Genomic DNA, 25,125 nt, shown 5'->3' on the forward strand with positions numbered 1-25,125 from the left:
AAAAGATCCGCACAACACAGAAGGAAAGATAAATATTTTTCTGTGTTTTAATGTCTGTATATATAAACAAGATATTTACAAATCATATAATAGCCATCAGTAAGTTACTGGATAAAACATGTATTACTTTCTTACAGATGTTTAACAGAAAACAATCAACACAACACAGAAATTATTAATAAATACCCTCCACTGGAAGTTAGTGTCCCCTTGGATTTGTAGCAGCCAGACATCAAGTGAAACAACAGCATAAACTGATTTCTTTGCATTTGGATACTGTGTAAAACCATCAATGACAAAGGCAATGCAAAGTTACCATGTTTTTTTTGGTCTTAAATACAAGTCCTTTGTATGTGAATAAGAAAGCCGCATAGATAAGACAATCAACAGTCAGAGTTATCGATGTTCACTCAGCCACTGATTAGGCACACACCAGGGGGATGTCTGCAACTGAAAAAACTGATACTGTATCTTCCAAAAGCATCACACTCCAAACACTGCCTGCACCTCCAAGCACAGAGTGAACTCCCAAAAGAAGCAGCTTTAGGGTTATGCATCCTTAGTCCATGTATGAGGTGTCCATGGCTTCGCCGTCTGGGTGGAGCAACCTCCCACCTAAGCGCTCAATGTCATCTAGACTGAGCTGCCGAAGTGAACGTTCATAGTCCTTAAAGAAAAGAAAGAAAAATCATTGCGTGCCACCAGGTTAAAAAAACATTTTTAAATATTTGATTTTAACCTGTTATGTGTCTGGGGGATAAAAATATTCTGATTTTAGTCAAGCATGCAGGGTAACAGGAATGACATTCCATGATAGTTTTGTCTTTATAAGTTCAACTCTATCAAGCTAATCCTGGTAATTTCACTTGTTTACAGATTCAAATGCCAACAAAAGAAGTGTTCAAAAACTGAATGGAATAAGTGCAGACAGCACAGACACATTGTGTGAAATGAATAATACTTACATTGAACCAGCATATATTGTTGAAAAATGGCAAACTTATTTTGGTCCCTGTTCTATTGCTGCCGTCCCACCAAATGATTACGAAGCAATTTGTACTCTGCAACAATGAATTACAGAACATATGCAACGCCTTCCTGCCAATGTCAAAGGACCCATATTTCCTTAAGTACACTCTGATCTGTCCCTTCTTGTAGACCGTCACAGTGTTATATTTACAGTTCAATCTTTTGTCCAGGTAAACTCCCGGGTGTCTGCAGTCCTCCACCTATCTCTTCAAGATGAACATAGCGACTGGCTTAATCCTACTTCTCCTAAAACCCACAATAATCTCCTTTGTCTTGTTCACATTCAAGGTAAGACCATTTTTCCAACACCATGCCACAAAGTGGCCAACCAGTTCCCTGCATTCATCCCCTCTTTTACTAATGATACACCCAACAACTGCGGAGTCGTCTGAATATTCATGGAGACGACAGGACTCTGAGTTGTACTGGAAGTGTGAGGTCTGCAGCGTGAACAGAAACAGGGACTACAGTTCCTTGTGGTGCTCCCATGTTGCTGAATACTTTCTCAGACACACAAACGCTCTCCTGTCTGTCAGGTAGTCAGTAATCCCAGAGGTTGCAGATGCAACCCTCTTTGTTAGTTGGAGCTCCTCACATGGTAGCGGAGACTAAATCATGTAAAATGCAGTGGAGAAATCGAAGAACATGATCCTCACCGTGCTGCCTGAGTTTTCCAGATAAGCGTGCGTGCACTGAAGCAGGTAGATGATGGCACCTTCAGCAAGCTACAGGGGGCCCTGAAAGCTGTTCATTTAGGGGGCCGTCTCTCTAAGACTCCCATGATGTGGAGTGTTAGATCAGCTGGCCTTTAGTCGTTGAGGGCAGATGGATGAAAGTATTGGAACAACAGAGGATGTCTGCCACTGCACTGAAACTTTCTCCTCACTCAGGCTATGGTTAAATGGTTACTTACCCAGCCCAATAAGTAGGTGATCATTTACTAGGTAGATCCTATAGCCTGCACCTCTTTCCTAAATCAAAAAGTTTGATCTCACAGAGACCAAAACTACTGGTGCGTTGACAAGAAACCTTCAGCTTTTAAGATGATCTCCAAGTTTATCAGCCTTTAAGTGCCAACAGTAAGTTAGAACAAATCCTAAGAGAGATGTGCTGCCAATAAAAGTAATTCTTAGTTAGTATCTAGTTATTTAGGTTTAAGATATTTATAAGATTTCCTCTAAAAGGTTTAATCTGAGGTATTTGCAAATTGGTCATTTTTAATGTTTTTTTCTCTTCTTTTTTGTTAACCCATTGCAGTGGGACCCACAAGAATGTTTTTTTCTGGTCACGTTCGAATAATATATTCCAACAAAAAACCTCTAAGAGGATATAGTTGTTAAAAAAAAAGGGGGAAGAAGCTAAACTAACTGTGGACAATCAGCATCACATGCTGCTAAGGCTACTTCTTCTTCTTCTTCTTTTTTAAAACAGAAAATACTCAACATTTGTGTGGCCAATAATTCAGTGCAGGGAAACTGAGTGGCTGACATATTCTATAGATCTATGTTTTATCTCAAAGTTGAGGATTAAAACACAAGATGCTGTATTTACAATCTAATACTATCTGGCAAAGATTTTCATCTTCTTTGAGCATACATTTGATAACCGTCTTGTTATGGCTTGTAAGAAAGTGGAAATACACAGCATGTTAGACAGTTTCTTAAGGTTCAGCAGAAGGAGGAGACGGAGAAGCTTAGGGTGAGTTATAGAAATGGAGGATGTTGGCTTCACAGAGTGACTCAATGCAGGAACTGACCTACAGTTAAGGTGATCTTTCTTTCTGTAACAGGGAAACCACAGTTTTTCTGAAATCAAGGTTAACAAACTTAGGAGTTTCACTAAATCCACTTTCACAAACGCAAGCAAGATTCTAGTTGAAAAATGTTGTAAAACATTAACATTCTTAAATGTCCGGAAACTTAATTACATTTTCCTTAAAGCCCCATGTCTGTTACTCTTCTATAACTGGGAAAAAAGACTTTAACCAGCATCCGATGCTGCCATTTTCAGCTTCCAGATTTCACAGAACTAAACATTTTGCAAATCAGAAACTGTAGATACCCTCACTTATCCACACTTGCGTGGATGGAGATGCAAAAAATGATACTTTAATCAAGTGACCCTGTCTACATGCATAAGTAAAGCATTTTAATACCTTTACAAGCTGTTCATGTACTTTTGCTGCATCTGCTGGACTGAAGTGTCTTGCAAGTATAGTTGCCACAGTCTGCCACACCCCTCCCTGTGTGCTGCTGCTGCTGCCAGCCGCTCCAGAGACAACCGTCTTCTCCCCCACAGGACGGATAACCAGATTCAATTTAGCCTCCGGGCCGATGGAGTAATCACTCAGTCTGTGTTCGTCTGAGGGAAACAAATGTGAGATTCACTTAAGAAAAATGTAAACGTTTAATGCAAGTACTGAAGAATTGTTAGATGTAGAGATAACAGTTATCAGACACTTGACCTTTGACAAATTTACCTGCAAGTGCTTTTCCTTTGTAGAGTAACCGCTGCTGGTTTGCTGGTATGTTGAGTCGTTCAGACACAAGTTCCTTCACTGTGGAGACCTTTTCATCCTCAGTCACCTATAAGATCAACACCACAATGATAGACACAGAGGACTCTTCTCATCCCTCCATTTCATGCCACCTTATCTTCTCTCCTTTGTCTTTCTGTCCGTCATACAGATTGTGATTTCAACATGAAATCTTGAGACGTGTTAACTCCTTAAAGCATCTGGATCACAGAGGGATGGAAGCTTGCCAGTGGAGCTATGAGCAAGGATGTACAGGCCTCTCTTTGATGAAGGTATTTTTGTAAATATAACATATAAAAGGGGGTGAGACAAGTTTAGATTATGAGTTACCATGACACTGTTCAACTCTTTTGACAGAGATCATTAAATATGGTATATGGCGATACCAAAATGATGGACTGCTGCACCCATGTTGTATCAAATCGATGTTTTAAAATGGCTAAAAGGCAATTCAAACAGCACTGCAGCCATGTTATAGGACTAATACCGTAAAATTCTCAGAGCAGAGATTGGGAAAGCCATTGCTTGGTTTTGCTGTTTAAGCAAAGTTTTGAGTCAATGCTCTACAGAATACACAAGCTACAGATATACCTTTTCATTTAATTTTTTCTTGGTTTAAATAACCCAAACAAACAAAAACTTTAGGCCCATGGACTCTGATCTCACTGAAAACAACCGTGGCCGTACTGTCACCTTCAATCATGATGAGGTGTATAATAATACTGTTCAGAGGGATGTGGGTGTTTATATATAAAGCAGGCCTAGTCTTACCCTTGTTTGTGCCTCATTTCATTACATTATCAGTTAAAAACACATGAGGCACAAACTGGGACAAAGATAGATCCATAGTAAGCTAATTAAGTTACAAACTGATGACGATGGCTAAATAAACTATTTAAAATGTTACACTGCTCTGGCCTAACAAAAAAATATATATCACTAACCTTTTACAGAGGTGACTTTCTTTTTATTCGACTATACCAAAACAAGGAGCGAGAGTTCCCACTTAGCCACTGTGTATGGCCTCAAGACGGGACAGACTGATAACAGTACGTTCAACTTGTGCTTCTCAAAGATGTGGCTAGCAGGCTAGCTACTACAACGTTAATACATGAATGGGAGAGGATGTTTTTGTACTATTAACCCATTTAACTTAAATCACGTCTTGTACGTGAACCAATTTCCAGACTTATGAGTCATATATATGTTTACTGTAAAAATTACCTTGCAATTACCCCAGCATGTGATAAATCCAGCGCTATCCGCTAAACTGATAGCTTTCCTGGCTAACTAGTCGTGTGGATGGGCATCGTGCAGTCAGTTAGTTCGACAGTGTGTAACTTACCTGGACACTGCACTCTTTTCCTTGAAGTGGCTTCACTGTGAGAATCATTTTTGTGTATGCCGAACAAAACAAAACCAGACGGCAATATTTTTAAAAGTTAAATAACACAATCCGGCCAAGTAACGTTACTACGTTAGTTCGTAATAACCACACAGGTTCCTTTCTTGTCAGTGGCCCATCTTCTTCGCCCGCTGCTTTCAGACGCGACACTCCCTACTGCCGCCTACTGAATGGAGCTTGGAACTGCAGCAGAGGGCAGCCGCAAATGGAGAATTAAACACAAGAAAAACATTACTGTGAAAACCTTGTTTATGTTTGGACTCCCATACGCAACAGGGATATGATTTTCTGCAAAGCATCTCTTTTCTTTAACGCCTCTCTTTTAGATTGTGTGCATGCTATCTAAAAATTACAAACTGGAACTGCATTGACTTTGCCAACCGCCTTGCAGCCTTGTGCTTGGGCATGAAATAATAATTAGAAAACAATGTTTAATTTATTTGATTTTCTGCTTTGTTCTTACACTCATCTGTCTTTATGAAATATGCAGCTGGGTAAATCTGTTCTCATAACTTATTATCGGCGTACAATAGATCTGTGGATATTCCTCGGAGTTTCTGGAACAGGCTAAGTATAATAAGAAATAACCAAATAAGTGAATTAATGAATAGATAAATAAAGACATGAATAAGTGAAAAAGTAAAAGAAATAATTAATTAATTCTAAAAAAAAAAAAAAGGAAAAACAACTCGCCCGCATTGTACTATGTACTCTGTCTTTTCTGTCATATTCAGTCTGGAAAAGGAATTTATTTAAATTAAAGGCTCAAAGGTAGATGGACTGACTCAACGCTGTTTTTGCGGGCTATTACTACGTCGTCCTTACCGAGTAAAGAGGTAAAAGGTTTTCCATTTCAAGACTCCTCATCTCAAGACCATTTTCCACTTATATAACCCACATTAAAGCAGTGCCCATACATTTTTATAGCAAATTTCAGTCTTTGAATGACACGGACTTGGGGAATCTGTCTAGCCTACACCTTGATCGTGTTGAACAACATTTACTTCTACAAAGTTAGCATAGTGGAACTGACCAACTGCGCTCATCAGAAACATATCACCACATCACTTACGTATGACATATTAAAAATGCACAATTAAGCCAACACTTCAGAAAAGGTTCAGATAGCCTACAAAAAAGGGAAAATGGATAAACCTGCGGTCAGTGCATACTTCTACCTCTGTCAAGAGCAAAATGATTAATGTTCTCTGATCCGTTAGGCGGATACTCCCCAGGGTTCTGATATACTCTATGGACCCTCTGACCCAGTTCGGATCCAGTCCATGCATTTGTCATTACCCCCCTCCCAGACTGTCTCCGCGGTTCGGTCATGTGATCGCCTGTCTGAGCTGTCTGTGCAGCACTGGCCAGCGGGAGAGGAGCATCCTCCAGTTGACCAGTTTGAGAAAGGACGTGCACCTGCTGAATGGACTTCCCGCTGCCAAACCAACACAAACCCAGTCGAGACAAGTGAGAAAGACTCCCACAACGCACGTGGTACGTGCGTGTGATTGTGTGTGATTTGACAAATCGTGAATTGTTGTTGTAAATCTGTACTTGATCAACATGACAGTCAGTTATCATTGCGTAGGAGCAGATGCAAAACCATTTTGCTTTATAGTTCTTTAGTGTTGGGCTTTCATGGTAGTACTACAGCAGTTATCCTGTACTTTATTTTTTTTATTTTCTCATAATGTTTGGTGGCCTTCATGCTTTTTTTATTTAAAAAAAAATTGATATATGGAAGAAAAAGAGTGGAAAAATGCACGTTACCACTGGCAACCAAATGACATCACTGCGAACTAGTCGCTGAAAGACAGATTTCTAGTAATGTTTTGATCGCATGAAACTAACCATCTTTTCTATGCTCAAAATATCTATCTATCTATCTATCTATCTATCTATCTATCTATCTATCTATCTATCTATCTATCTATCTATCTATCGTATTATCTGGTGTCTGCAGGTATGGGTACACTTAGGGATCTCCAGTTTGCCCTGCAACTAAAGATCGAGGAGCTCCGTCAGAGGGACACACTGATAGATGAGTTAGAGCTGGAGTTGGATGCAAAGGATGAACTCATTCGGAGGCTGCAGAAAGAACTGGATCGCTACAGAACCACCGTGTCCCTCCCGGGACCATCAGCAGTCAGTTCAGGTACAAACATGGTGCTTTTATCAGTTGTTCTTTAGAAAACAACAACAGGTGCCACGAGCATTAAACCTGAACTAGAATTCTGACGTACTGGGTTTTTTTTCCCATAGCCACTCCAGCTCAAAATGAGGACAAGCAGCGACCTAAAAGGCAGACAGTCGTGTCAGAGCCCTTCAGTCCGGACGCTGTGACTCTCGCCATGATTTCACACAGAAGCTGTGACAAAAAGCAGGAGTAAGAACACACAGTGTTCCCTCAGCTTGCAACAGCTCAAACTGAAAAGTCAAATATGCTAATATTCAAGGCTGACTGACAGCTGAACAGCTGTAGTACAGAGTTTAAACATCGTTGGTCATTCATAACAACTCCCTAAGTGTTACATCAGTAACAAACAATTCTTCATGTCCTCAGATCTCAGAAGCTGATCCAGGCAGCCTTTATGAAAAATGACTTGTTGAAGCATCTTAGTGAAGAAGAAATCAGAGCCATCACAGCCTGTATGTATCGCACCGCCATCAGTCAAGGCTGCTTTGTCATTCAGGAGGGAACCATCGGGGATCAGGCTTTTGTTTTAGAAGGTAAATGATTTACTTCTTTCTACAATTGCTTACGTTCACCGTACTCTAAGATATCCATGAGGAGTTCCTTGAGATTGCAAGGGGAGAAAAACAGCTCATTATGATCAAATGAATTATTCAATCATTTCATTATATTTTCATTCTATACTCAGTATATGACTATAGATTAGATGCTGCTCTTAAGATCAATAAGGAGTCAAGTGCATGTTGGAGAGAAAATAGAAGTGGAATCAGTTGGAGCAATAAGTGACTCAACAGATTTTTTTAAGTTAAAATGTCAACATGAATATGAGGAGACAGGAGAACAGAGGTCCTGCTTCGCTCTGGTTTCAGAGACCACCAGAAAGAAATTTTGTATGCGTTTGTAAAGGACAGCCAATGGAAAGTGGCGGCTCCCTCCATTCCATCCTAACCATCTGTTGTTTGCACAGTACATCTCACACAGTTAAATATTCTTGACAATCCCTCAACATTCACAAAAACACACTAAAAGCATTTGTATTATGTACATGCTGCTTTTCTCTTCTTCACTGAGTATCTGTTGTTAACAGAAGGCAGGATGGACGTGACAAAAAATGGACGGAAGCTGCTCACTGTTGAGCCAGAGGATGTGTTTGGAGAGCCAGCTGTCCTCTACAACTGCACCCACACCTATTCTGTCTCAGGTAAGCACTACATCTACTTTCCGGCTTCATAATTGCATGGATTTATCTCTGGAGAATGGTCAGGTGGAAACATGGTGGAGTATTAATAATTCTTTAAGAGAACATCACAATGATTTCCGTCTGTGGTCTTAGACCGAAGGTGCCTGTTGATTTTAAAATCGAAGACCATTTAAGGCCTTAGACAATGTCGCAACTTCAAATAGTTTTCTCAGGCATGTGGGGAATTTAAAATGTTTTCTGCTTTACTGCATAGCCCGTCTGAGTGCCACGTATCCCTCTAATCCAGCATGCATCACTGAATTAACCACACATATTGTTTTCTGAAACCATCTGAATTCAATGACCCCTACGATATGGCCTATTGCATCTATGTTTACAGAAATCTGGACTATTTAAACATAGAGGGTGTGATATAACCACCCCCCCATCATCTAATCACAGATCCCTGTGGGAAGACTTTCTCACCACAGACATCTGACCTGGTTACACAAATAAAATATATGCTGTGAATAGAAATTAACTGTGGAAGTAGCGAAATGGAAAAATAACTTTATTTGCCGCGTTTGATCCCTAAGCATCTAATTGATCAGCTTTTCCAATTTACAGCTTGACACTGTCTGACTCTTTGTTAACAATGCTCAGCTCATATTGACACCCATCTGTCCTTTGTTTTCATATTTGCCAGCCTGTACCTTTGGATCTTCACATGGCCCAGTGCATCTATTTTCTCCCTGTCCTGAAAATACTCACACATCTTATATGCGTATACATCTGAGACCATCACTAAGGCTTCTGTTTGTGTCCCCTCTTTTATTGTGACAGTAATACGGGAGCAGCTGACCCCAAGAAGTCATCATCAAGTGTTGGAGTATGGCATGAGAAATGCTGTACAGGAGCAAATGTCAGATAACTGCGCTTTGACAAAGGCCTTTTAAGAGAGGGTTTTTGAGAGAAGCAGATGGAAATAAAAAGCGGTGGCTGCAAATGGCGTGTCATGTGGTGGTAAATTGGGGTATAACCAAATGGGGCAATTGAAATATCAGGGCTGCGCTGTATAATTAGATGTTGGATGTAATTAGACTGTCTCGAGAACATCTACTTCCGTTTGCAGGAAGATTCGGTGAACCAATCAATATGGGTCATTGTTAATTTACACCTCTTTCAAGCTGTTTTAGAGAAAGAGGGTATTTATAGCTAAGGGAATTAGATTTGATTTATATTCAATATCTTCTGGCAGTGAGCATTTCTTATGTAGCCATGGCCTCAACTGCCTGTTCTTTAGGGCGTAGCGGAGTACATTCACAACCGCTGCAGTCAACATGTGTCTTTGAGAATCTCAATAGTGCTTCTACCTGAGTACTAGTGCCACTGACACAATCTTTATCACCTCCTCTGCTTTTGTCTTTTGATCTGCAGCACAAACAGACAGCAAGCTGTGGGTTATTGACCGCAAGAGCTACCAGACCGTACTGATACAATCTGGGCTCAACCACCTTGCTCATTCAGTGGAGCTACTGAGAAGGTGAACCTCAGACCGGTCCGTCTGATTTGACACAAAAGGGTCAAAAGGGTTATTTTGTTTGTGAGATATTTTTCTATGACACACACCTGTCTATGCTCACACATCCACAAACACACATTCAATCCTGCCACCGTGGATGCCTCTTAGTGTGCCTTCTTTGTGCCTGTGTGCAGCCTTCCTTTCCTGCAGTCATTGCCAGAGGATGTCATCATGAAAATGTCTGATCACATGAAAGAGGTACAGATTAAGTTTTTTTTTTTAATGTGGAACCCATTACTTATTCTTAAGTGGGGATCCAGACGACAGATATGTATTCATTAAATGCAGCCTATTCATGTTTTCGGCTTTTAGCTTTCTCTGTGTTCCAACTGTTAACAAGCAGGTACAACAACTGCTTCAGAGGGAGATCATTTCTTTTTTCCGTTTGCTCCACTGTCTGTCATTTTTCTTCCACAGACCAACTACGCAGACGGTGACTACATCATTCGACAAGGGTCCTCTGGGGACACCCTTTACATCATTAGCAAAGGCCAGGTAAAGATTAGTGCCCGCTGCCAGCTGCTCAGTTGAAATGAGGCTTTTACAGAAAAAGATTTAGACTGTGGAGGCCAAATGTGAGAGCAGCTTCAATGATGACTTTGTAATGGTGATAATGGAGCACAGGCCTTTTCTGCAATGTTTGTGGCCATTTCCCCTTTTTCATTACCTCTGTCATTTTGATTTGTGAGGTGACTGTGACAGAAAAGAGGCCGGGACGTGAAGACCAGGGAGTCCTGACTGAGCTCTTTGAAAGACAGTGGTTTGGAGAAAAAGCTCTATGGGGGTAAAAAAGAATCATGCAACAAAATTTCCTTTTTCTTCCATATGTGTATGTTTTGGTTTGCCATGATGATCTTATTTTTCTTTTTTATTCTGTCTTTAGAGAAGACATTCAGACTGGGAATGTGATGGCTGTTGGTGAAGTGACATGTATGGTCATAGACAGAGAGTAAGCTGATATTTAGTGTTAACTGTTCTTTTTCATACACTTAACCAGTGCTTAACCAGGAATCTTGGGAAGGCTCACTCATGTCTGTGTTTCAGGACCTTTAAAGATGTTATCAATGGGTTGGTGTGTGACTGCCAACAAGATGTGCAGAGGAGCAACAAATCCAAAGTGGAGTAAGGGGCAAATTCAACACTTTGTCTTTGTTTTGCGCGTGTAGAAAACACCTTCTCACCCCTTTTTACCTCCTGAGTAGGTCAAATGAGGATCCTGCTCTCCTGGCATCTTCCTCCATGAGTGATTTCCAGATTATTTGTACTGTGGGAGTTGGAGAGTTTGGTCATGTAGACTTGGTGAGGGTCGGTCTAGAAGCAACAAACACACGATCGAACAGATCCCTGTGCTTCTGCCTTACTGAATTTCTACAAAGTAATGTATTGATTTTCCCTGCTGTCAGGTGCAACTAAAGAGCAACATCAAGCATATATTTGCCATGAGGGTCCTTAAGGTGAGGCAGATCCTCAACAACAGCCAGCGTGAGCACATCCGGAGAGAGGGCCGCATCCTTATGGAGGCCCATTGTCCCTTTATAGTCAGGTGGCTGTCACTCTGCACATATCTAATTTCAGCTTTCTTGGTGAAATGATCGAAAATATCTAACATCTTTCTATATTTCCGTTAATCACAGGCTACATAAAACCTTTAGAGATGCCGAGCATCTGTACATTCTGACAGAGGCTTGTCTAGGTGGGGATTTATCTAGCCTTCTCAAAAATAAGTGAGTATCTTGAACTAAATGAAATTAATATTCAGGTCACATACTGAGAAAATATTTATGCTCTCATTGTGTTCACAGCCAAGCTTTCATCACAGCGAAACCTTGAAGCTTGAATAGGGACTGCTATTCTATATATCTATATCTATATGTCTCATCTATGCTGTGATACTTCATCAGTATTTCTAAATAATATTTCAGAGGATATTTTGATGACTGCAGTGCGAGGTTCTACACAGCTTGTGTTGTAGAAGCCTTGACTTATCTTCATTGTCAAGGAGTCATCTATAGAGATATCAAGCCCGAAAATGTCATCCTGGATGAGCGTGGTTATGCCAAACTGGTAGTACAATTGCTCTTTAGCTCTACACTTTGTCTAAAAAGTTTTGCCAAAGATAATGTTGACTGAACTGACATCTGCCTCATGCAGATTGGCTCCAGATGTATGAAAAGGATTGAGTTGGGCAAAAAGACATGGACGTTCTGTGGTACACTTGACTACATGGCACCTGAAATCATCTTAAACAAAGGCCACAGTTTATGTGCAGATCTCTGGTCACTGGGTGTGTTGGTGTTTGAACTTCTGAGTGGTGGGTAAGTTTTACATTCTTTGTGCAACCCTGCTTTTTGAACCAATTGTCGCTTGACATTTTCTTGATGGGATCATGTTTTCCTCTCCAGGCTCCCATTTGATGGCTCTGACCCTATGAAGATTCTCTCTGCAACCCTTCATGGCATCGATCAGATCGAATTCCCAAAAACAATCAGCAAAGATGCGTGTGGTTTTATAAGAAAACTGTGCAGGTGTAGATGTGACCCACTAAACTCTACAAAACACAAAGATAATGACGGTTTTCTAATCATTTTTTGTGTTTCTTTTCTTCTGTTGCAATTCCACCTCTTGAGGAAGAAAGCCTTATCAATAATTCATAGTTTGTTCATTGGTTCTTTGCTCTCCATCACCCAGTAACAGTCCCCTGGAGAGACTGGGCAGTCGAGGAAATGGAGCCATTCAGGACATTCAGAGGCACAAGTAAGATGATGGATTTATTATGTTAAAACAAGAATCTTGCCTGTAATTGGAATTTCCTGCCCTTATTTCGGGTTCTGATATTCGGTTTTCATTCAGATGGTTTGAAGGATTCAACTGGGATGGACTTTCTAAAAGAACACTAACCCCCCCGGTCATTCCCAAAGTAAGATGTATTCAAATTGGCTGTTAAAATGTTCCTGATAGCTGTTTTCTCGTTTTAACTCTTGTTTCACTGTCTTTTAGGTTGAGCATCCCCTGGAAAGCGCTATGTGTGCTTTTTGTAGTGAGGACTCAGTGGAGCAGTACACAAACTGGGATGATTTTTGATGGACTTCTGGGAACGGTGGAAGAAAAAAAACAAAAAAAACAGCTGCGATAGCTTTCAAATTTAGTCTGCATAAATAAGTACCAGCCTTCAGTCTTACTGTCATCAAGAATTAACTATATTTTTAGCCTGAAACATATTTTTCAGTGTCAGTACCTGCAGATATTATTTGAAAAATGAACCTGTTCGTACTGTGTTGAACTTTTGATGTAAAAGCTTTATAAATGACAGTGAAGTCACTGCAGTGTCTCAATCTCAATAAACAAAAAGCTTGTATGACACTGCTTGGTTTCCTCTTTACGGAAGAGTATTAGGGCCAGGCATAAGAAAAAATAATAATATTTTGCCTGTCAAGATTAAAGTCAACATATCGAGAATAAAGTCGAACGACATGTCGACTTTATTCTCGACATGTCGACTTTATTCTCAACATGTTGACATTAATCTCAACATGTCGACTTTATTCTCAACATGTCGACTTTATTCTCGACAGGCAAAATATAAATATTTTTTCTTATGCCTGGCCCTAATACTCTTCCGTACCTCTTAGATCTACAATCACACAGAAAGATTCACTTCTTCTATGAACACAGCAGTTTCTGTTACATCTGAGGTCCGTTTCACGTAGCAGGTTTAGTGAAAACTCTGAGTAGGTTAACCCTGAAATGAGGGAAACCCTGAGTTTTCCGTTTCACAAAGGGAGGTAACTCAACCCTGAGAAAGAGGGGTAACTCTAGCCTGTTTCACAAAGAGAGGTAACTTAACCTCTCGGTCAGTTACCGGAGTAACAGACTCTATGAACCTAACCTGGTGAGAGGCATCTGGCTGCAGACCTGCACTGTCAGGACCCATGACCTGCACTGTCAGGACCCTTAGTTGGAGACATGCACTGTGACGTCACCTGCACTGTGAGGACCCGAAGCGACAAGCGAGGAGCACGTATTTTTCGTTCCCCATTTGAACTGTGGAGACGACGAGGTGAGTAAAAGTCGAGTGAAAACAACTTTCTTTCATACGAAGAAACAGAAACAGTCTTTATTCACTGGAACGTTACGTTGCACACTATATACTCTAAAGTTATATTAATTTTAAAGAATCAGGGTTTTTTTAAACTTTTGGCTAGTCTTCAGCGTTGTTATCGTATTGATAGTGCTCACTTAAATGTGCCATTTTTCGTATCGATAGTGCTGACTTGTTTAATTTTGTTTGACTTATTACGACATTATTTGTCTCTTACAGATGCATATTTCAATAACTATATACTGTAAAGTTATATTAATTTTAAAGAATCAGGTTTTTTTACTTTTGGCTAGTCTTTAGCGTTGTTATCGTATCGATAGTGCTCACTTAAATGCGCCATTTATATATATATATATATATATATAAAATTTAGTTTTACTTATTACGACATTATTTGTCTCTTACATATGCATATTTCAATAACAACCGCCGGCACTACGCCCAAAATCGAACGCTGCACGTCATGTTGCAAACTGTTTCACTGCCCTCTGTGCCTACAATTTAAACCAGCAAAATTGTCCAAGCTGCAGAGCCACTTAGAGGCACATACAAAAGGTGGCATTTTATTTAAAGGTAAGCATAATGTATTTGTCTGTTTGTTTGTACTCATAAGTATTAGCCAACGCTACTAACTTCTGGCAGGTTGTGGTTTGGTTTGTAAAAGGGTAAAAGGAAAATGAAGGGAATGTAGGTTGCAGTTAAGAACATCTGACACCTCACTTTCTGTCTTTTAGAAACCTATCCCAGTCACTAAATCCTGGCAACTGGACAGAGAAAACTGGACTACAAATTCAGGTAAGAGTATAAAGTATGTATAATGCATGTATTCATATTAATAGTTGAGTACTCAGGAAGAAGAGCAGCAGGCAGAGGTCTCCAAGAGAGCCAGACTTGCTGATGTGGACACACCAGTGGAAGGCGTAAGCTTTTGCACAGTATCTATTGGTCAGATACTGTTGGTGTGGCAGCTATAGTACAGACATCTTTCTTTCTGTCTTTTCCATAGGACTCGGTTGAAGATCGCATTCTTCAAAATTGCAGACATGCAGCAGAGTGGGCTGAGGCCAACAAACCACTGTTGTCTGCCAGAGTGGACCTGCCTGACGTTCTGGGCATGGGGGAAGAGGAACAGGCAGAGGCTGCTCTACAGTATGGGAGGTTGTGGAACGAAGAACTGGACGAGGATGAAAGAGAAGCGATCCTGGAGCCTTTCAAAATGATATTTCACAATATTAACGACATGTTGATATTTTGTGAACAGGTAGTCGACAAAAACAAAGATTTTTTGTCATATTGTGAATGTTTGACTGAATAAACACTACAGAACATTTGATCATGTTGTGACTTGGTGTGCTTTTTATGTTTTCTCATTGATCCCTTAATAATTTGACTAAGATTATACTGTAGATATCAAGAGTTAGGGTACTATTTAGTGGTACTAAGGTGTTCCAGCAGCCCTCTCTCTCTCTCCCTATCTCTTACTTTTTCTCTCTCTCTCTCTGCCCCATTTTCTTGTATGCTTATGTGTTTGTCTATGCGTCAACTGTCTAGTGTCATTTGTGTATATTTGTGTGAAAAAAAAAAAAGAAAGTTTATATGGTGGTATGTTGAAATATAATGGAAAATAACTGTAGTCGTGTATGGGCATACACTGTGAACTGGAGGAAGAGAAAGAAGAAAGGGAAAAAAAAATATATATATATATATATATATATATTTTGATGATGATGATGAAATTGTATATGTTGTACAAGTCTACCAATAAACAAAGTAACAAAAAAAAAAGAACATAATTGGCATAGACATAGAACCAAACATGAAATTTATGGTGGTTAAGGATAAAAATACAGAATAATACAACAGAAAAACTAATTGAAACAAATATATATATAAAGACCAGTGCGATAAAGTCAAAATGAAATGATAATGAAATAGCAGTGACTTACTCTATAGTACACAATAAAATGTACAGTATAGGCCTATGGCATCTTGTGAGATGTTGGCTTATGAATATGAGCCTAAGAGAAAATGTGTGCAGTGACCAAACAAAAGTTTACAATACAAATAAAAACAATAGACCGGGAATTGATAGATTTTATGTCGTACTGTTAACTAATTAATTAATTTGTGAGGACCTCTTGAAAAATATAGCGTTTAAAATCGTTTAAAAATACGTGCTTCCGATACACACGCTTTTATTTTGAAAGGCTTCGAATCAACTTCCGGTCCTCACAGTGCACTTCCGGTCCTCACAGTGCAGGTGACGGTCTCCAACAGGGTCCTGACAGTGCAGGTCTGTGGGTCCTGACAGTGCAGGTCTACAGCCAGACTCTCTTGGAACCTGGTCGGGACCAGGTTTTATTCAAGAAACCTTGAGTTTCTTTCTGTCTCCGCCCTCTTTCAGCCACACACGACATTTGATTTCCTCATTCAGTCAGTCAGCAGAGCGAGTTCTTCTACTTCTAGAAGTCCATTAGGCACAGTAGGAGGCGACTTTTTTCACGAACATGTCTTTTTGACAACGATCCCGTGGATGAAGGTGCAGCATTATTGCGCAGAGAAATAAATATTCGTCGGAGATGGTTATCAGACCGCGCATAGATTTTTGCATTTACAGACAATTATCTTTTTGAGCGGCACCATCAGAATGTGTTGGGACAAAAGTAAAAAAAGACATAAAAGACAAATAAATATTTGTATGAATAGGCTTAAAAAAGAAATATATAGGCCTATTATATTTTATAAAGGCACTCGTGTCTTGGGGGTGGATTCCCTCCGGGGATTCCCTCAGCCACTGCCCTCCCGTTAGAGGTGGTGGCCCACCCTCATCAAAATTATAAAAAGCCACATTTCACCAAAACAACTGTTGTAGCAGGACCATGGGGGGTCCCTTAATGTGTGTGGTGATTTTGGAGTCTCTGTACTGTACAACAGTGGAACTATTGATTTTTGTTTGCAGCGTCTTGCGCTTGTATTGCAATTTGCAGACGGTCCCTGAGCACTCGCTCGGCTCCCGGCTGCTCATCGAGATCAATGTAATTCGTCCAGCGCGCAGAACGGCTCATTTTTTTGTAAAAATCGGCATTTTGGTCCCTGTAGCTCATAGTCTATGCTGTTACGGTGAGATATATGCATAATCTGTGTATGACGAAAGTTTCACTTCAGATTTATTGATCCCGGAAGTTCGAATCTGTGAATATCTTTCCAACTTTACCGAACTAAACGGACCCCAGATCTCTGAAACCCGTGTACTTACGAGTGACGTAGACTTGTAGAGAAACCTAAAGTGCCAAAAAGAAAGAGAAAAACAGGAAGTTGCATGATTTTAATTTGAGAATAAAGTAACTCAACGAGCTCCATCAGTAACTAGCAACTACTATCTACATTTAGTTATTGAGCGCATGCAGCTTAACATTATTAAATATATTTTACAATATATATATTATTTTTTAAAGATTTGTAATTTTTCTTCGAATTGGATGTTGTTGTTTTTTTTTTATCTCGATTCAATTTCAGTCTGGTGAAACCGGTTACACAGCGTTGTTTAAATGTGTTTATATATGCTCCGAAACGCAAAAAAAAAAAAAAAAAAAATCACATTACATTAACAGATCATGTGCCGAGGTGAACTGCTCTGATTAAAATGAGCTTAAAGCAGACGAATCTTGTGCGTCTAACATCACTTCACCTTGAAGGACTTGACCGGAAATAAAGAAACAGCGCGTCGAAATTGACGCTTAAGCAAATTCCGTGGATCTGCAGAAGCGGTGATTTTGCAGAGCAATCTAAGACCATCTCGAACCCTGCGTCTCCGCCAGGTATGTTTATTTATTGTTTCCTGCACTATTGGGTTGGTTTTAGTTTGTATAAGACACGTTTGCTTTAAGTCAGGAGGTCCAGACTCCTCTTGCCGAGTTTTCCAAACTTTCGAGCGGAGTTTGTTGCAGCCTTTGGAGCTCTGTGAGGATGATTCAATGTGAACAAACTGTTGCATGAAGTGTAACGGAATGCTTTGCCTTTAAAAGTTTTTGGGAAACTTTTCTTTACAATATGGGAAAATCAGAAGTTACATATAATACATTGTAAATGTAATAAATTAAAGTAATTTATTTGCTGTGAAATAAAAAATAATAACTCAGTGTTGCTAAAAATGGGTCAAAAGCATATGGGTGTACCTTTTATATCCCTTTTGCTCGATTTCATGAATTGAAAACCAGAAATGTAAATTGAACTGAACATTGTAAAAGTTCTACTTTTATATAAAAATCTAAACAAACTATCTGTAATGGGCATATTAATGTGCTAATCCTACCGCCTTATACAACTAGATTAATTATATGTATTCTTAACTTAATACAAAGCACTTTTATACGGACACGAATCAACCAATCAATTTTAGTATTTATTCAGTTTTTTATTTTTTTATTTTTTTATTTATACAACCACGGAAACAAAAGGTGTATTGTTATGTTATGGTATTATTCTGACAGGACAAGCATGTCTTTTGTTGCATTCTTTGCCAATGACAAAACGTGTTTTATGCATTGCTTACCTAAAATCTGTCTCAAGAAAACGGGTCCCTTTGCCATTTCGCATGACTAAAAACTCAGCTATCCTTTTAGGAATATGAAATTAACTCAATATTTTGATATTTAAACTAATATTTTCCCATAACACACAGGTTATATCAATGGACACAGTGGTAAATAGGAGTTTTATCTATGTGCATGTCTGTGTATTTCCAAGTTGTACAAGCTCTTTAAGGACTCTGTTGTTTTACCTCTTCTTGGAAAAGTCTTTGCATTTTTCTGTAAGCTCCAATCTCACTCATTTGGTTCAGTGAAAACTGCCACAACAGTTTCTGTGAATTAAGGAATAAGAAAAGGTCCAAAGGTCCCGTGTTTTCATCTCTAAATATCTCATATTTCCCACACCTTTCATCCGCTAACTACTGTCCACCTGCTGCCTCTGTGCAGACGTGATGACCTGCAGCATGTCCCTGCGCTCACCGAGAGGCAGGCAGACACACACATGATCACATCGCCATTTGATGAAAAGCAGCTTTACACTGCGTTACAAAAATGACATTACATTTCCAAAATATATCATATGCTAACACTTTTTTACGGTTTGACAGACATTTTAGAGAGAGTATCTCTCTTCAGTGTGCCAGCTAACTATAGAATCAAGCACCTCTAAATAGGATTTATGAGCAACTGGACATAACAAAACAATAGAGGAGGATGTTCTGGTTCTTATTATTTACAGGGTTTTATGTTCTCAGATTTTATATATCGAAGGTGTAACATGTAACCTCCACTGTGTGCTGAGGTGAATTTAGGGTATGGTTAATTAGTGGGAAAAAAATACTTTTATAGTCTTTTCCTTGACCTTGTTGGAAATATCATGACGTTGAGCAAAGACTGTCGGAGCAATGAAGGACTTCGGAAAAGACAACCATACTGCAGAGAGACACTCCTGTACTAAGCTGTGATGTCGATCTGCAGCACTAAAACTACAGATGTTTGGTAAATATTCAACAGAAGGTAGTTTAGATTCTTCATTTATTTGTAATTTCATCACATTTCACTGAGGCTATATAAAAAAATGTAATAAGACTTAAGAATTAAATATTTCTTCTTTGTTGAGGTTAATGATTCAAACATGTGCAGGTGCATTTTGTATTTTTTAACATCCATTGATCCGTATTTAAATCAGATTTAGGAATCTAGTATCAAGGAGTGAGTCTGTTGAGCAGTATGTAGAACCTCTATTAATTGTTTTTTTTTTATATATTAGATTGATGGAATCTGTTACTGTGCCACAGAGCAGCTGCATTACTTGCATGTTTGTTACTTCAGACTGTGTTTGGGGTGTCGAGTCTTGGCCTTGATGAATGATGTGTTCGCCACACTGTTTTCTTCTTAGCTGTACTGGAGAAAAAGCATGAGGGTTTAGTACATCAGGAATGTCCAGAATGTTCAAATTGTCACAGAAAATGATGATGCCCCATTTACTGTGCCCTTGCTATGTTGATAACTGCTACTTTCTATGACAGAATAAACCTTCACTCACTGCACAGAAATACCTAACAAAGTCATTAATATTTCCAACATTAATGCTTTATCCCTCAGCTAAAGGTTTTCTGATATTCTTACTTGCATGTATATACCGTAAATTCTTTCCTCTGCAACATGTATGAAGTTTTTTAAAGGGTATGGAGTCTCATGTCTTTGAATTTCAGCATACCATGAGCACGTCATGCTGCATGAAAAAAACACTAGCCTGAAATGGTGATGCCAGGAAAGCTGAATATGGATTTCCCATACTGTACGTCATACTGTATTTCAACTTGTGCTGCTTGGTTGCCTGAAACTTTGAAATACTTTGGACTTGGTGAGGAAAAAAAAAAAAAGAACATATATTGCATTTCATTTTTTTATTAGCTCTACGCTGATTAGAGAGAGGGAGAATCCCGACCGAACTTTGTGAAGTAGTAGTTGTAAAGTGTTTTCTATCTGCCAAATATGAGAATTCTGTAATTTATTCGTCCTTTCCCCCTCTGGAGTAAAAATGTAATTACCAATTGAGTGTGCCTGTGCTCTTCATGCTTCATTTGAGAATCACAGCCAGGAAACACCTGTGTCTTAAATGCTTCCTCTTCCGTTTGTTCTGTCCGCTGACCAGCGAGCCTCACAACACTGTCTTCCCCTCACCTCCATTAGACCTCTCACTCCTCCAGATGCATAGAGCGTGTGCAGAGTTCAATGCTTCTGCTAGTCTACTGTGGCCCCTCTGTCCCCCATCAAAACCTCCCCCACTTAAAGTCACCTTCGGTAGCTTTCTGGATCATTCCCCAAGCACTGCTGCCTTCGCCACAGAAGCTCTGTAAGCTAACTGCACACACCCTTGTCTCACGCTTAAGAGTTTCATTTAGCAGGACGAGCAAGTAAACATAATTTCTTCACTTAAAGGGGATAGAGAATCAAAATCGTCTTTTTCACGTTTTTGGTGTTAGTTCTGAGTCTCCCCGCTGTGGGGAGTACACACGAAGTGCCAGCAAGTGTCAGAACCTCTGTTTCAAGTACTCCCCTTTTTTGAATAGCCCCCAGAATATCCCCCAATCCGTTTTTGTGAAAAAGTGACGTCACTTTTTCAGCAATCGCCCCCCCACACCCAAGTCCACAGCCACCCCGTTTCAGACACGCCCCTTCGGCGAGAAACAGGAACAGGTGTGCCGTCCAAGGCTGTGAAAGCGGACTACGATCGTTACATATTCTTCCCCCGGAAAGCAATGTTCGCGATCAATGGCTTTTATTTATTTTTAACAGCATCCCCAGTACATACAACCGCCGACTTTTCCTTTGCTCTGCGCATTTCACGGAGTACAGTTTCACAAAGCTTGCACGATTCCGAGCAGCTCAGTAGATGGTCAGTTCTGACAGGGACAGACAGACTGCAGCGAGCTGTGTGCTCCGCTGAGAAGGTGCTCGGCTGCACGTCTCCAGGACTATGGGGCGAGCAGGTCGGATCACAGCTGACCCTTCTCTATTTGCTCCACTCCCCTCGGGCAGGAGGCTTCGGTCCATTCGGACCAGAACCTCCCGTCACAAAAACAGTTTTTCCACCTTGCAGTTGGACTTATGAACACTTCATAATCACCTCATAACCTGCCCCAGTCACTTTACCATCATTAAAATTGCACTAATGAAGCTGCACTGTTGTTGCTCTGTATATTGGATACTGTGTATTGTTGTACACACCTTGTACATTTTATATTCATATATTTTTATTCTTTATTTTTTATTATTATATCCTATGTTACATGTTTGCACCTTACGCCGCAGCAAATTCCTAGTTAGTGAACACTGTTCACTAACAATGGCAATAAAACGAATTCTGATTCTGATGAGCTTTCTTTTCAGTCAGTGTATTACTCTATAGCTCTGTTTTCAGTGAGAGCAAGGGCAGCCAATCAAGCAACGGCAACCGAATAGCGTCAACACCTACCTGCATTTCATAATGAGGTTGCCAGATAAGCTCTGAAACGACGCCAATAAGGGAAAAAGACGCATTCTAAACCCAGCATAGTAACAGCTGTTTCAGAGAGCCTTTTAGGGAGGTTCTGAGCCATTACAGACCCAACCAATTTTTTTTGGGCTACATATCACATCACAGAACAAGGATTAATGTCCCATTCAACCATTCTCTATCACCTTTAAAGAAGCCAAAATACATTAACAGTCTGTCAGCTGACAATACTTAATCCATTGAGAAAAACATGCCAGAAATGGACTTTTAAGGTAACTTTTATATTGATTAACCCAAACTCTGGAAACAAAAGAAGCCCTTGTGCTACATTAAATCTGAAGTTCTTTTTACACTTGTGAAAAAACCCGCTTACACACCTCAACATCAAGTGTTTATTCAGCATTCTGCATTTGATACAGGAATTCTTACTCGTTTCTGATCAGCAGTAAAAGCAAACCCAACGCTAAGGTGCACACAAATCTTTAATGAGGGATCTGCACTCAGGGCTGCAAGAGTGGGCACAGCTCCCTTTTTCTTAAAAGAAATATGTTTATCAACTTTAATGCCTCACATGAAAGCTCTGAAACGGACTACAGTTATTCACGGACAAAAAGAAGGAAGATTGGTCAAGTCTGCCAGACAGAAAGACAGCTGGTAACCTGCTCCTCGTCAAACTTTGTGGCTGACATATGCCATCCAGGCATGGATAATAAACTAACTATCTGAGAATGTTTAATTCATCAGAAACTGTCCAACACAGCCTGCAGGATACAGTAATGTGATGTGATCTGCCCATTGTATCATAGCTCCTGGTAGTTAACGTTACAGAATTCAGTTCCTCTGCATATTGTAAACATGCTATGTCTGGCAATGCGAGAGGATTTAATGTGGGTTGTTTTAGGAGCTGGTACCACATTTGAAAATCCTGTTTTGAAGCTTTTGGTGTAAACCAAAAGCTTCGCCTGAAACAACACTAAAAAATTCTAAACTATTGAAACTCAAACAGTGCTTAAGGCAATTAACATTACCAGCTGGCTCGTTCACTGTTCGCAGCGAATAGGAGCGAAAACCCGATGGCTGAACTGGGAAAAATTCTCCTATGGCCCCATTTCCACTTGGCGACCGACCACCTCATTACCTTTCAGTGTCTAAGGTCCCGCTCCGAACAGCCGAGTCACACCACTGGCAGTGGACATAGTCATGATTGGCAATTTATACACTTAAAATTATTCCGAATTAACTAAATGATTAAACGAAAAACATTATGGCACAAAACACAAAACAATACAGAACATTTAACCATGACATGTACTGACAATTTCTTTTTAAGTGAATATTTTTATGATGACCATGCGCCGAGTCATGTAGTGCAGCTCAGTTTCTTCTGGTCCAATCCTGTCACTGCTTGGTGCTTGGTTCTCCTCATGGCTGAACATCAGTTCAGCATTCTGATCCGGAACTAATCTTGGAAGGAGAGGTTCCCAGCACTTCACTTCCATAAAGGGATCTTTACCACCCCTTCTCCCTAACTAATCTGCAGACGCTCGCTCGATTTTCAAGTGTAGATAGCGCGACCATGCCTTTCCGAAGCGCAGATGGCGTGACCGCAGTCCGCTGAACACCTCACACAAGCAGTGGCATTACTCAACAATATTTTAGCTTCAACGGAGACGATCAGGACCCTGTCAAATGCTACAAGGCTTGGGCAGCAACCGATCACTTCAACTCCAGCTCCGGACTCGGTGGATAGCCGCTTAGCATCTCTTTTTCCGTCCTGCCAGCGCAGCATGCCTTTGCCAGCTGCAGGGTCTCCGTTGAAGCCAAAATAAAGTTGAGTAATGCCGCTGTTTGTGTGCGGTATTCAGCGGGTGGCTGAGCAATTGTCGTTTATTTTATTTAATAAAATACCGGCAGGAGATTGCACAAAATGCACGAAGCTAACCAGAATGACTTCTGTTTAAAACTACAACTCCCGGTTTAATAAAACACCTTCCTGTTTCACTGAAATGCCTTCCGTTTCAACTGAAATGCCTTCCGTTTCAACTGAAATCCACAAATATTTGACATATGTGTATGAGAGATTTGACATATGTGTATGAGAGGTTTGACATATGTGTATGAGAGGTTTGACATATGTGTATGAGAGGTTTGACATATGTGTATGAGAGGTTTGACATGTGTGTATGAGAGGTTTGACATGTGTGTATGAGAGGTTTGACATATGTGTATGAGAGGTTTGACATATGTGTATGAGAGATTTGACGTGTGTATGAGAGGTTTGACATGTGTGTATGAGAGGTTTGACATGTGTATGAGAGATTTGACATATGTGTATGAGAGATTTGACATATGTGTATGAGAGATTTGACATATGTATATGAGAGGTTTGACATATGTGTATGAGAGGTTTGACATATGTGTATGAGAGATTTGACATATGTGTATGAGAGGTTTGACATGTGTGTATGAGAGATTTGACATATGTGTATGAGAGGTTTGACATATGTGTATGAGAGGTTTGACATATGTGTATGAGAGGTTTGACATGTGTGTATGAGAGGTTTTTACTAGTATATATGAAAGCTTTTCAGTAGTGTGTATGAGAGCTTTTGAGTAGGTTATATAAGAGGTAAATGTGTTCACTAGTTTATGTGAGAGCTTTTCACTAGTGTTTGTGCAAGGTTTTGAGTATAGTATGTGGAAGAGTTTAATTTCATATGTGTATATGGAAGTTAATTCTGATTTATGTCCCTGGTGGCACCTCATATTTCACTGCTTTGTTTTATCTGCTTCTTGAGTTGATGTAGGTGTTTAACAGGGCGCCGGCTGAGGTCACAAAAACTTTTCTTATAAATGGATTAATCTACCTTTTCCAATCAGAGCGGCTCAGACCTCTAATTATTTAAAATGTTCTAAAATTCACTCCTTTTCTCAGTTTGTTAATATGGTTGAGTGGCATCTCTTTAACTGTAAACAGCATTTTATTTCTATTTCACCCATTCTATCCAATGCTATACTGTTTCATTCACTTATCATTTATCTGCAGGGTTAGAAACTGCTAATCGT

At 39.9% G+C, this 25,125-nt stretch overlaps 2 protein-coding genes and 1 long non-coding RNA gene across 4 annotated transcripts; 2 read left to right on the forward strand and 1 right to left on the reverse strand.

The window, feature by feature from the left end:
• Positions 1-33: 33 nt before the first annotated feature.
• Positions 34-5,103, reverse strand: ubl4a (ubiquitin like 4A). Its single transcript, XM_075468675.1, has 4 exons — positions 4,911-5,103; positions 3,509-3,614; positions 3,185-3,390; positions 34-667 (listed from the first exon to the last, which is right to left on the reverse strand). Exons 1-4 carry the CDS (start codon positions 4,956-4,958, stop codon positions 560-562), a joined length of 468 nt encoding a protein of 155 aa, XP_075324790.1. The 5' UTR covers positions 4,959-5,103; the 3' UTR covers positions 34-559.
• Positions 5,104-6,405: 1,302 nt separating this feature from the next.
• prkg1l (protein kinase cGMP-dependent 1, like) lies at positions 6,406-13,162 on the forward strand. The gene is made up of 20 exons (XM_075469128.1): positions 6,406-6,467; positions 6,937-7,128; positions 7,236-7,359; positions 7,537-7,703; positions 8,255-8,368; positions 9,785-9,890; positions 10,064-10,127; positions 10,347-10,424; positions 10,619-10,713; positions 10,813-10,878; positions 10,974-11,051; positions 11,132-11,228; positions 11,333-11,472; positions 11,564-11,653; positions 11,852-11,993; positions 12,081-12,244; positions 12,332-12,454; positions 12,618-12,683; positions 12,780-12,846; positions 12,927-13,162. The coding sequence occupies exons 2-20, from the start codon at positions 6,939-6,941 to the stop codon at positions 13,008-13,010; spliced, it is 2,055 nt and encodes a 684-aa protein (XP_075325243.1). The 5' UTR covers positions 6,406-6,467; positions 6,937-6,938; the 3' UTR covers positions 13,011-13,162.
• Positions 13,163-13,892: 730 nt separating this feature from the next.
• Positions 13,893-15,688, forward strand: LOC142383009 (uncharacterized). Of its 2 annotated transcripts, none has more exons than XR_012769986.1 (3): positions 13,893-13,986; positions 14,763-14,948; positions 15,035-15,688. It is a non-coding gene; the product is annotated as an uncharacterized LOC142383009 (long non-coding RNA). The 2 variants fall into 2 exon arrangements; XR_012769985.1 differs by lacking the exon at positions 13,893-13,986 and adding an exon at positions 14,449-14,601.
• The last annotated feature ends 9,437 nt before the right edge of the window (positions 15,689-25,125 follow it).

This window comes from Odontesthes bonariensis, chromosome 6 (genome assembly GCF_027942865.1).
Source record: "Odontesthes bonariensis isolate fOdoBon6 chromosome 6, fOdoBon6.hap1, whole genome shotgun sequence".
Lineage (NCBI taxonomy): Eukaryota > Metazoa > Chordata > Actinopteri > Atheriniformes > Atherinopsidae > Odontesthes > Odontesthes bonariensis.